A 12714-nucleotide genomic window follows, 5' to 3' on the forward strand; every position below is an offset into this window, starting at 1 on the left:
ATGTAGGAACAAACATTTCCCAGATACTTCACATCGTCCTCAGGATACAATTAACAAGCATTCAGTGGCACGTCGTTGGCTCTCAAATGGCAGATTCATTTGCATTCCATTTGAGGCCAGTCTCTCGCTCTCTCTCTCTCGTGTGTGTCTGTCAACTTTCTCAACTATGACTGTTTTGACAATGTGGATTTCTCCACCCCTGTTCCAGGTGGAGCTACTGTTTCTCTCTTCCTGCCCCCTCATTCTTTGGATGTCATAGCATAATCCGGTTCCACAATTGCCATGTGTGTGCCCTCTTTGAAAATGTGTTGTGCTTGTTTGATTACACCTAAATAATACCTTTTTGAATTTCAATAGCTTTTCCTTGGTTTGCTTTACGAATACCTTTTTTTCCTTTGACTACTTTTTGGGTAGCCTGAATGTCAATTTCACAACACACTCAACATGTCACATTACCCAACACAGGGCTTAGTGAAATACCAGCCACATGTCACCATGCTGTCTGTTCCCTGTGTTTTGAGTGGGAGTGCCCTACCGGTCTAGATGGTGGCTGAGCGATCGATGCCAGAGCTTACGGCCCTGAGGCAGACCCTGAATACAGATAACATTGCGCTGTGTACCCTGGAGAGAGACAGACACAGAGATATGCACAGACGTACGCACATGCAGTTATGCACGCACGCACACCCAACCACCCAGACATACAATTGAGATGCTATATTGAACTTCAAGGCCACATGCACAGTAAAAACAACCAAAAAAGGAACAATCTAAATGAGAGAGTGGGGGAGATGCGTCCCATATTAATGCATTCAGAACTGTGCAGAAGCTCCCAAAGAGTCTGCAGTCTAAAAAATAAGATCTGCAGGAGGTGCATTTTGAGAGAAAGAGGGAGGGGAGCTCTCCCTTCTCTGTTCTCGCAGGAGCAGGCTGAAGGAGGAAGGGATGAAACTGGACAGAGGCTCAGAGTAGTGGGTGTAGGGGCATGGAGTTGACGAAGTGATTTGTCTTCTGTCATGTCCACTTCACCTACCTGCCCTTGGATGGATAGGCTGTGGGGAATGGATTGGGTGAGGGGTTCAAATAGTGTTTGCTTTTCACATACTTAGGCTTAATCAAAAGGTCAAACTGGAGTGCTAGATGGGTTGAGTTTCTACTTTTGGGAGATGGAGATAGTGTGCTTTGTTGGGCCCTGTCACATGACATCAAACGCAGTATGTCCTCATACCTGGGCAGGTCAATTCCTGAGGTGGGGGGGGTGGGGTGTTGGCGGTATGCAGAAACTCCAGATTTTAAGCAAGGCTTTGAAAGCCTTGTTTTACACCTCTGTAGGCTCGGTAAGGGCCTACGGAATGTCTGTGTTTGTCCCAGCTATTTCTATGCACAGCACACACACACGACATTATACATTGTTTAATAATTCAGTATCACAATTTCACAGTTCACCAGCGCTTGTTTTGCCAGTAATTTTAGAATCATACTGACCAAGCAAACATTAAACCACACCAGTAAACAAATATACAAATAAAATCGTAATATTATAGTATACTATGGAATATAATGGGGAAAACACTGTGCTGATAACCCTCTAATAGTAAATTGTGTCATCTGGGACTGGACTTAGTCTCATGTTGGTAAAAAAAATGGCGGAATATTAGGGGGAAAAACGCATCTGCGGTTATATTACTGTCTGATAGTAAAGAGTGTAGTAAACTCCATTTCAACTGATTAACCTGCTCTCAATTGCTGCTCTCACTGATAGAGATACAGCTGGTACACTGACACTGCTGTACAGACCATAGGTTAAGCCTAAAGCTATTTGGGGGGGGGCACTGGCATTGTCCCCAACACGAGTGTTATTCATTGATGCCAGGCTTCCCCCAAAAATGTACCAGTAGACATTTAAATTTATATATGGTCTGTTTTTGTTAATTTTCCTTCAATTGAGAGGCTGAATGTATCTCCCAGAGAAAGCATCCAAGTGAGCAAAACAGCGCCCCTCTCTCTGTGTAGGCCATCTATCTGATTCTGTCTGGTCCAAATGAGTATGACATTGTTGCCGCCTGTAGCATTGAATGCAAGGGCAGCCAGCGAGCATTTGCCCTCCCTTGATTTTAAATAAAATCATTGCCAGTCAGCGTTGAGCTAAATTGAGTGAGCTCAACTGTGACTGTTCCTGGTGCAAACAAGTGTCAAGAGAAGCCAGTTTGGATTTGGCTTCACACCAGTCCACATCACAATAAAAACCAAACATCATTGACAGAAAAAAACTGGAATTGTTGCAATCTCATTGTTTTGTTGTCCTCTGGTGGCTTGCTAGCTAAAGTTGTTCCTTTCCTAAATTAGCCATGGATGGGGATTTGGACTTGTGGTTTTACTTAATTCTCTGTACTGGCCTATGATTATAATGGCGATTCTGATCCAACCATAAATTCATACATTGTGCCCCTGGCCTGAGAGGATGAAGTTCAATCTGTAGCTAAATGTAGTAAGCTAATGTTAACTAGCTGGCTCATCGTTGCCCATGAAAGAAACTAAGTGTGTAGCCTACTGTATGACAGTCAAATCATTTCGGCAACATGAAAAAGAGGAGGATGGCATTGGTGTTTCTCTACAAGTATCGTGAGTCAACATGTTTTTTCTACTTACACACACAGTACCATGGACAGCCACATGATATTTAGCTTACGTTGATTGGACTAGATTGTTTTAGCTACCTTTTTTAAATTCTCACTGTATTAGGTAGTGCAGCTCATCCAGGATGGCACATCAATGCGAGCTGTGGCAAGAAGGTTTGCTGTGTCTGTCAGCGTAGTGTCCAGAGCATGGAGGCGCTACCAGGAGACAGGCCAGTACATCAGGAGACGTGGAGAAGGCCGTAGGAGGGGAACAACCCAGCAGCAGGACCGCTACTCTCCGTGGTTCTAAATCAATAGTTATTTAGTAGTCTGAAAATGTAGGAAACATTAACTTGATTGACCATGCTGTAGGTCATAACTGTTTGTTACATGCAATATGCTTTGTGGACAGATGTTGCTCTCCGGTTTTGTGAAGAAACAAAGTTGTGGTTGAATTTATTCCGCCACTCTGTCTTATTGTCTCTGCCTTAGGCCTACAGTATATATCACAGTGGCAAGGCATATGAACTAACAGGTTATAGAGCAAACACAAGGATCACAACACATAGGTTGTAATATTGTGTTCATGCTTTGCTTCCCCAGCAATATATTATTTAAAAAAAAACATTTTTAACCCACACACTGCAACAGTCTGTCTGGGTGGCTACTCTGTCCAGTGTATTTTCTGACACTGCCCACTGTCCCATACAGGATGTTTGAACCTCAAGGTTCCTTTCAAAACCTAGGCAGAGCTAGCATATTTGTTTAAAACTTTCTCCACTCCATATTTCCTGTGACTGTGAGATGGTGTTCTCTTGGACATTTCACATGGGTATATCTTAACACTTGCATATCATATTTTTGTCAAATCTGTGATCCCTGTCAAAGAATATGCGACAAAGGATTTGATCATAGTCAGATCCTGTCTGCATTGACACTTACAAAGAGAATTGACACAGAAATGAAGTAATCTGGAGTGGTTGAGGAACCAAAGAACTCTCGTCTATAATGTGGAAAGGGACTGACTTGTCACTGTCTCTCCGGAGACCTATCTCCCATCTGCTCTGATGTCTCTGTCACTCTGGGTGACCGGAGTAGATAGAGCCAGAGGGCGAAAGAGAGAAAGACAAAGATGTGCAGGTATGTGATCAGACAGAGATTAGTGTTGTCACTGTGTGCTATAGCTTGGAAAGTAAACAAATGTGACATTAGGCTGTTTGTTTTCAACATTAGGACTGTTTTCCTCAAGAAATGGAGTGCTCTTACATTTTTCCCCCATCGTAAACAAGATGAATTGGTTAAACTAACTCATCCTCAAATACTGCTGCCTGAGCCATTGAATTGCTAGCTTTCTGGTGGTGCAGCTGGTTAAGACGTGTCAATAGGTAAGTTACGTGTGTTTGAGACGAGGGGTTTCTCAATATGCTCCGAGCACGCAAATTGGACCACGGGACAGGTCGGAGTATGAGTCAAAGTATGAGAAATGGAACATGGAGGGCAATTGTCAATGTGTTATTCATTTGTACATATTTCTAAGCATGCATCGACGTAAGCTTCAACTGAAATATGCCCAGTATTGTTGATGTAATGTGACGCTACCACCTAAAAAAACTACGCAAAATGTCCTGAAGTCAATGGCGGCTGGTTTTGAGCTGACGTGAGAACTCGGGACATTGGAATGAGAAGTTGCCCAAATCTCCTCATATGATGCCTGACTAACCATAATGTGTTAATTTTGGTCAGTTTAACTCCATAGAATAACCTCTGTGCCTAGACGGACAAAATGTGTAGCTAGCTAGCTAGCTAACCACAAAGAATGTGTAGGTAACGCTGGCCATTTACCTTTCATAACATTTGTTTAGGTCTTTAAAAAAATGTTTTTTACATGTAAAACTAGTTGGCCAGCTAGATTAATACAATTCACATATAGCTGATAATTATGAACGTTGCATTTTCTTTATGTACATTGTCCACACTCATCCTCACAAGAACGTACTCAAGAGAACGCCCTTGGAGAATGCATATTGAGAAACACCCAGAGGATCAAACATTGAATATCAGTGTGGGCTCTTGAGGACGTAAGCGGTACTGTTACTTAAGCAGTGTGACTCCTGTTACACCATGATACCTACGAGTAATGTGACAACACTAAGATGGATGCCTTGACTGTGCTGTGTTTAAGCCCTCTTAAACCCTTTCTCTGAGACACTTGATCTGGCTTGACAAAGTGAGGAGAATTGTTCACTTCTGCCTTCATTTGTAAACGACTGGTTGCTAACCTAATCTGTTCGGTCACATGGAGACCCTAGCTGTGTCTGAAATGGCACTCTATTCCCTATATAGTGCATTATGGGCCCTGTTCAAAAGAAGTGCGCTATATAGGTGGAAAAGGTGTCATTTTGGGTGTAGTCTTTCTGTTCTCGGTGTGGCTGATGTTCTGTCAGGGTGATGTGCCAGCCTCTGTCACCGTGACAATGAGTGGAGGTTGGGAGGTTTGACCCATGGACTGGGATGACCCAGAAAGAACTGTTTGTCACCCACCGTGTGTCACTGTTTAGACGGATAAATGGATGGGGGGTTTACACCCCAGGAGGACTTCAGAAAGAGAACCTAGGTCTTGTTCATTAGGGCACGCAAGCTAAATCATTTTTACATGATAGTTTCTTATTGGACAAGTCCAGGTAGTCCCTCCCTGTTTCAGTCTATTTTCTTCTGTTTGGTGCCTAATGAACACTACCTAGAATAATAAAGCCTTATTGTTCTCATCATTATTTGTCTCTTAAATAAAATGGTACTGTAGTGTAAAGGCCAAATCAAAGTACCCAGGGGGCTTTCACACCATATTTGGTTTGGAGCAGTTCTTCCGATCTCTGTTGTGTTTACCCCCTTAGTTTGGACTGATGTGAACACTAACTGAACTAGCTGTACTTGGGAGCGCACCAAACAACGCACATGGTTCTCTCAAAGTGTGGTCTCGGTCTGTTTCAATTGGTGCAGTTCGCTGCAGGTGAGAATGCAGTCTGGACGAAACACAGGAAAAGAACAAGAGGCTTGAGTATTTGATCTTTAACTGCGAGCATTTGATGAAATGCGTGCATTATCATAACTTTATTTCTGAAGCATATATGAGCACATCTTATGCAGATTAGGGGAGACCGGGGTTACAAGGGATATAGGCTACTGAATATATTCACTGCATGGTGCAGTTACACACCAAATTGGTGGCTGTGTGGCTAGTGTCCACCCTGAGATCAGATTTTATAGGTTGCGTACGCATATTTAAAATGTGCAGAAAAATGCTTGTTTCTAGCTCCAACAGTGCAGTATACGTAACAATACACACATCCCAAAAATGTTTATTAAGAAATACCCGAATGAGCAATGTCCTGAATATAAATATATATATCTCTATCCAGTGGAGCGTGCCCAATTTGACTAGGGCGCGGAGCGAGATTCCCGAAGGCTGGAGTGTCGGCCTTCTCGGCTGCTCCAGTAGCGCTCACTTCACGAGCACAGGGCATGCCTGACCCAGCATGCATTTGTAGTCTACTTGTGTGCTGCTTTAGCTACTGTCATGGTGTTAGCTAAATATTTTCATAAAGAAACTAATAAAACACATAGGTGCAAAATCAAGGTGACATAAAAAGATGAAGACCAAGAGCGATAGAGAGTTCAGTGATGTAGTGTCCACAACTAAATAATGATTGAAATCAATCTGAAAAGACACATCCCGAATGCATGGTGGTGTATTTACTACATGCACATGCTAACAGAAAGGAACGAGGTGGGTAACTAAGTGTGTCATTATAGCAAAGTATTTATAAACAAAAAATCGGGTCTCTTTTTTTGCTCTGTCTATACAACAGGCCATAATTGTTTTAGGCCCAATAGGTTCGGCATATTCCCACTTTCAAGGAGCTTTCCATTTCTGATAGGTAGGCCTAAAGGTTTAGGCAAAATAACCCTATCGACCCTATTATTATTTTTTTTAAACCAACTTCGTGAGGCATTGGAAAACCTTACTGCTCTTTGTGGTTCAATCTGTTTGAAATTTACTGCTCGACTGAGGGACCTTACAATTATCTGTATGTGTGGGGTACAGAGATGCGGTAGTCATTCAAACATTGTGTTAAACACTATTGCAGACCGAATGAGCATGTGACTTGTTAAGCAAATGTTTACCCTTGAACTTATTTAGGCTTGTTATGAAAAAGGGCTTGAATACTTATTGACCCAAGATATTTCAGCTTGTAGTTTATTATTAATTTGTAAAAACATAATGCATTGTGTCTAGGCCAGTGGGGGGGGGTGAAATCAACATTTCTGAAGTTTATCAGAAACACCCATCCAGTACAGGGTCGGACCCCCTTTTCATCCAGGACAACCTGAATTCTTTGGGGGTATGGATTCTTCAAGGTGTCGGCAAGCTTCCACAGGGATGTTGATCCATGCTGACACGATGGCATCATGCAGTTGCTGCAGATTGGACAGCGGTACATTCATGCTGCGAACAGCACATTCCAACTCCTCCTAAAGATGCTTTATAGGGTTTGGTCAGCAACAATGTTCAGATACGCTGTGGCGTTCAATTGGTATCAAGGGAACTAATGTGTCCCAGGAAAACATTCCCCACACCAGTACACCACCACCATTAGCTTTTACCGTTGACACCAGGCAGGATGGGTCCATGGACTCATTCTGCTTAATGCCAAATCCTGACTATGCCATCAGCATGATGCAACATGAACTTGGTTTCTTCAGACCAGGTGACGTTTTTTCACTCCTTAATTGTCCAGTTTCGGTGGCCACTTGAGCCGCTTCTTGTTTTTAGCTGATAGGGGTAGAACCCAGTGTGGTTGTCTGCTGCAATTAACTCGTCTGTGACAAGGATCGCCAATTTGCGCGTTCCGAGATGCTGTTCTGCACACCACTGTTGTACTACGCCATTATTTGTCTGTTTGTGGCCTGCCTGTTTGCACGATTCTTGCCTTTCTACTTCGACCTCTCTCAACGAGCTGACAGGACTGCCGCTGACTGGATGTTTTTTGTTTGTTGCTCCGTTCTCGGGAAACCCTAGACACTGTCGTGCTTGGAAAAAGCTCAGGAGGGCGGCCGTTTGAGGTACTGGATCCGGAGCGTCTGGCACCGATCACGTTTTGCCCATTCTTCTAATCTTCAATCAAAAAATAACAGAAAGCCTTTTTTATAGCAAGCCACGGCCACTTGAATACAGTATATACATATGAAGTGGGTAAAACAGTATGTAAACATTATTAAAGTGACCACTGTTCAATAACTATGTACATAGGGCAGCGGTCTCGAAAGGTACCGGGTGGTAGCCGGGTAGTAACAGTGACTAAGTTCAGGGGATGGTACTGGGTGGAGGCCGGTTAGTGTTGACTATTTTTTTACCTCCTTTTCTCCCCAATTTCGTGGTATCCAATTGTTAGTAATTACTATCTTGTCTCATCGCTACAACTCCCGTACGGGCTCGGGAGAGACGAAGGTTGAAAGCCATGTGTCCTCTGAAACACAACCCAACCAAGCCGCACTGCTTCTTAACACAGCGCGCCTCCAACCCGGAAGCCAGCCGCACCAATGTGTCGGAGGAAACACCGTGCACCTGGCTCCCTTGATTAGCGCGCACTGCGCCCAGCCCGCCACAGGAGTCGCTGGTGCGCGATGAGACAAGGATATCCCTACCGGCCAAACCCTCCCTATCCCGGATGACGCTAGGCCAATTGTGCGTCGCCCTGCGACAGAGCCTGGGCGCGAACCCAGGGTCTCTGGTGGCGCAGCTAGCGCTACGATGCAGTTCCCTAGACCACTGCGCCACTCGGGAGGCTCCAGTGTTGACATTAGCCAAGTTGTCATTAGCCTGGGCTGCATTAGTATGGACATTGCATAGTCTTCAGTGCTGGGTAATCCCTCTGGGTTGGGGTTGGATGTGTTTCGAATTCCATGATTTCATGTCCTGAATATGGTAATCAACTCTGGGGTAAGGTTGTGTGTGTTTGCAGAGTCTGAGGCTACATTACAAACAGCTGTGTACACACTGGTGGGGTACTCAACCCTGTGAACTGACAATGGTGTGGATGCTGAATGCTAGCACTACATTATATCTTACTACTACACCTGCTGAATATAACTAAGTGTTGTAGTTGTCCATATAAGACCTGGGTTTAATTACTTTGAGCATTTAATTGAGCCTGTCTTGTTATTTTGGACTTCCAGATGGGTGGGGTTTGCACTTTTGGGACTATTCCATTGGCCCATTGTCGCAGACGTTCATTCAAGTGCAGCTAATGTAGTTTAAAGAGAACCAAAACTGTTTAACTCCAGGGACTACTGGTAGGCTGAGTCGGTTTTGAGCTAACCGGCCGTCAGTGTTTGGTGTGCAATGGGTATTCTCAAGTCATTCACAACAGTACCACTGATATTTCATGTATGAATGTTCTTCATGTATAGTAAAACTTGTTTCTCTTTTTTACAGCTGTTTCCTTCATGGGACACAGTGCCTCGGCTTTCGGATTCGCTGTAGGTACTTTTTAAAATGTATTTTAATTTCTACTGAGTGCTATAGGGCAGATGTCATTACTAACGTTACAATCAGTGTGTTTTGAGGTCAGTTTGAGCAAGGTGAGGCACAGGATCACTGATCTTGATCACATAAAGAGTAGTAGCTGCCCATCGACACGAGCCTGGTATACCAGACGAGTTAAATTACTTCTATGCTCGCTTCGAGGCGCGTAACACTGGAACATGCATGAGCGCATCAGCTGTTCCGGACGACTGTGATCACGCTCTCCGTAGCCGATGTGAGTAAAACCTTTAAACTGGTCAACATTCACAAGGCCAGATGGTTTACCAGGACGTGTACTCTGAGCATGCACTGACCAACTGGCAAGTGTCTTACCTGACATTTTCAATCTCTCCCTGTCTAAGTCTTTAATACCAACATGTTTCAAGCAGACCACCATAGTCCCTGTGCCCAAGAACTCCAAGGTAACCTGCCTAAATGACTATCGACCCGTAGCACTCACGTTGGTAGCCATAAAGTGCTTTGAAAGGCTGTTCATGGCTGACATCATTATCCCAGGAACCCTAGACTCACTCCGATTTGCATACCACCCCAACAGATCCACAGATGCAATCTCTATTGCGCTCCACTCTGCCGTTTCACACCTGGACAAAAGGAACATTTATGAGAGTGTTTTTCATTGACTACAGCTCAGCATTCAACACCATAGTGCCCTCAAGCTCATCGCTAAGGACCCTGGGACTAAACACCTCCCTCTGCAACTGGATCCTGGACTTCCTGACGGGCCTCCCCCAGGTGGTAAGGGTTGGTAACAAATCCAACACGGGGAGCCCCTCAGGGGTGCATGCTCAGTCCTCTCCTGTATTCTCTGTTCACTCATGACTGCACGATTCCAACACCATCATTAAGTTTGCCGATGACACAACAATGGTAGGCCTGATTAACGACAAGACAGCCTATAGGGAGGTCAGAGACCTGGCCGTGCGCTGCCAGGACAACCTCTCCCTCAACGTGATCAAGACAAAAGAGATTTTGGAATACAGGAAAGGAGGACCAAGCATGCCCACATTCTCATTGACGGGGCTGTAGAGGAGCAGGTTGAGATCTTCAAGGTCCTTGGTGGCCACGTCACCAACACACTAACATGGTCCAAGACAGTACGCAAAAAGTGCCAATTCTAGGTCCAAGAGGCTTCTAAACAGCTTCTACCCCCAAGCCGTAAGACTCCTGAACAGCTAATCAAATGGCTACCCAGACTATTTGCATTGCCATCTACGCATAGTCACCTTTAATAACTCTACCTACATGTACATATTACCTCGACTAACCTGTACCCATGCACGTTGAATCTGTACCGGTATCCCCGGTATATAGCCTCGCAATTATTTTACTGCTGCTCTTTTAATTATTTGTTACTTTAAAAAAAAACATTTTTACATAGAAAATAAATGACTTAGCATGTATTTTTCTTAACTGCATTGTTGGTTAAGGGCTTGTAAGTAAGGTCTACATCTGTTGTATTCAGTACATTTGATTTGAGCTCTAGATAGTTACAGTGCCTTGCAAAGTATTCATCCCCCTTGGCTTTTTTCCTATTTCTTTTTGCATTTACAACCTGTAATTTTAAATGTATTTTTATTTGGAATTCATGTAATGAACATACACAAAATAGTCCAAATTGAAGTTTATTGTTTCAAAAATAAATACAGTGGGGAGAACAAGTATTTGATACACTGCCGATTTTGCAGGTTTTCCTACTTACAAAGCATGTAGAGGTCTGTCATTTTTATCATAGGTACACTTCAACTGTGAGAGACGGAATCTAAAACAAAAATCCAGAAAATCACATTGTATGATTTTTAAGTAATTAATTTGCATTTTATTGCATGACATAAGTATTTGATCACCTACCAACCAGTAAGAATTCCGGCTCTCACAGACCTGTTAGTTTTTCTTTAAGAAGCCCTCCTGTTCTCCACTCATTACCTGTATTAACTGCACCTGTTTGAACTCGTTACCTGTATAAAAGACACCTGTCCACACACTCAATCAAACAGACTCCAACCTCTCCACAATGGCCAAGACCAGAGAGCTGTGTAAGGACATCAGGGATAAATTGTAGACCTGTACAAGGCTGGGATGGGCTACAGGACAATAGCCAAGCAGCTTGGTGAGAAGGCAACAACTGTTGGCACAATTATTAGAAAATGGAAGAAGTTCAAGATGACGGTCAATCACCCTCGGTCTGGGGCTCCATGCAAGATCTCACCTCGTGGGGCATCAATGATCATGAGGAATGTGAGGGATCAGCCCAGAACTACACGGCAGGACCTGGTCAATGACCTGAAGAGAGCTGGGACCACAGTCTCAAAGAAAACCATTAGTAACACACTACGCCGTCATGGATTAAAATCCTGCAGCGCACGCAAGGTCCCCCTGCTCAAGCCAGCGCATGTCCAGGCCCGTCTGAAGTTTGCCAATGACCATCTGGATGATCCAGAGGAGGAATGGGAGAAGGTCATGTGGTCTGATGAGACAAAAATAGAGCTTTTTGCTCTAAACTCCACTCGCCGTGTTTGGAGGAATAGAAGGATGAGTACAACCCCAAGAACACCATCCCAACCGTGAAGCATGGAGGTGGAAACATCATTCTTTGGGGATGCTTTTCTGCAAAGGGGACAGGACGACTGCACCGTATTGAAGGGAGGATGGATGGGGCCATGTATCGCGAGATCTTGACCAACAACCTCCTTCCCTCAGTAAGAGCATTGAAGATGGGTCATGGCTGGGTCTTCCAGCATGACAACGACCCGAAACACACAGCCAGGGCAACTAAGGAGTGGCTCCGTAAGAAGCATCTCAAGGTCCTGGAGTGGCCTAGCCAGTCTCCAGACCTGAACCCAATAGAAAATCTTTGGAGGGAGCCGAAAGTCCGTATTGCCCAGCGACAGCCCCGAAACCTGAAGGATCTGGAGAAGGTCTGTATGGAGGAGTGGGCCAAAATCCCTGCTGCAGTGTGTGCAAACCTGGTCAAGAACTACAGGAAACGTATGATCTCTGTAATTGCAAACTAAGGTTTCTGTACCAAATATTCAGTTCTGCTTTTCTGATGTATCAAATACTTATGTCATGCAATAAAATGCAAATTAATTAATTAAAAATCATACAATGTGATTTTCTGGATTTTTGTTTTATATTCCTTCTCTCACAGTTGAAGTGTACCTATGATAAAAATTACAGACCTCTACATGCTTTGTAAGTAGGAAACACTGACAATTTTGCAGGTTATCAAATACTTGTTCTCCCCACTGTACATGTTAGTGGTCCATGCATATGTATTCACCCCCTTTGCTATGAAGCCCCTAAATATGATCTGGTGCAACCAATTACCTTCAGAAGTCACATAATTAGTTAGATTGTACACAGGTGGACTTTATTTAAGTGTCACGCATGTATGTATACAATCTATCCCTACCTGTTCTGAAAGGCCCCAGAGTCTGCAACACCACCAAGCAAGCGGCACCATGAAGACCAAGGAGCTCTCCAAACAGGTCA

General features: G+C 43.9%; 2 protein-coding genes across 4 annotated transcripts in view; one reads left to right on the top strand and one right to left on the bottom strand.

The window, feature by feature from the left end:
- Window positions 1-12714, bottom strand: part of LOC139532128 (tubulin beta-4B chain-like) — a 394248-nt gene that overhangs the window by 184311 nt on the left and 197223 nt on the right. The gene's annotated exons all lie outside the window — the stretch shown is intronic.
- The window catches only part of LOC139532133 (transmembrane protein 163a-like), a 62556-nt gene that overhangs the window by 17434 nt on the left and 32408 nt on the right, over window positions 1-12714 (top strand). For all 3 annotated transcript variants that reach the window (XM_071329334.1, XM_071329332.1, XM_071329333.1), the window contains exon 3: window positions 9112-9155. In XM_071329334.1, coding sequence (XP_071185435.1) covers window positions 9112-9155 — 44 coding nt within the window. The remainder of the gene's footprint in view (window positions 1-9111; window positions 9156-12714) is intronic.

This window comes from Salvelinus alpinus, chromosome 10 (assembly GCF_045679555.1).
Source record: "Salvelinus alpinus chromosome 10, SLU_Salpinus.1, whole genome shotgun sequence".
Classification (NCBI taxonomy): Eukaryota; Metazoa; Chordata; class Actinopteri; order Salmoniformes; family Salmonidae; genus Salvelinus; species Salvelinus alpinus.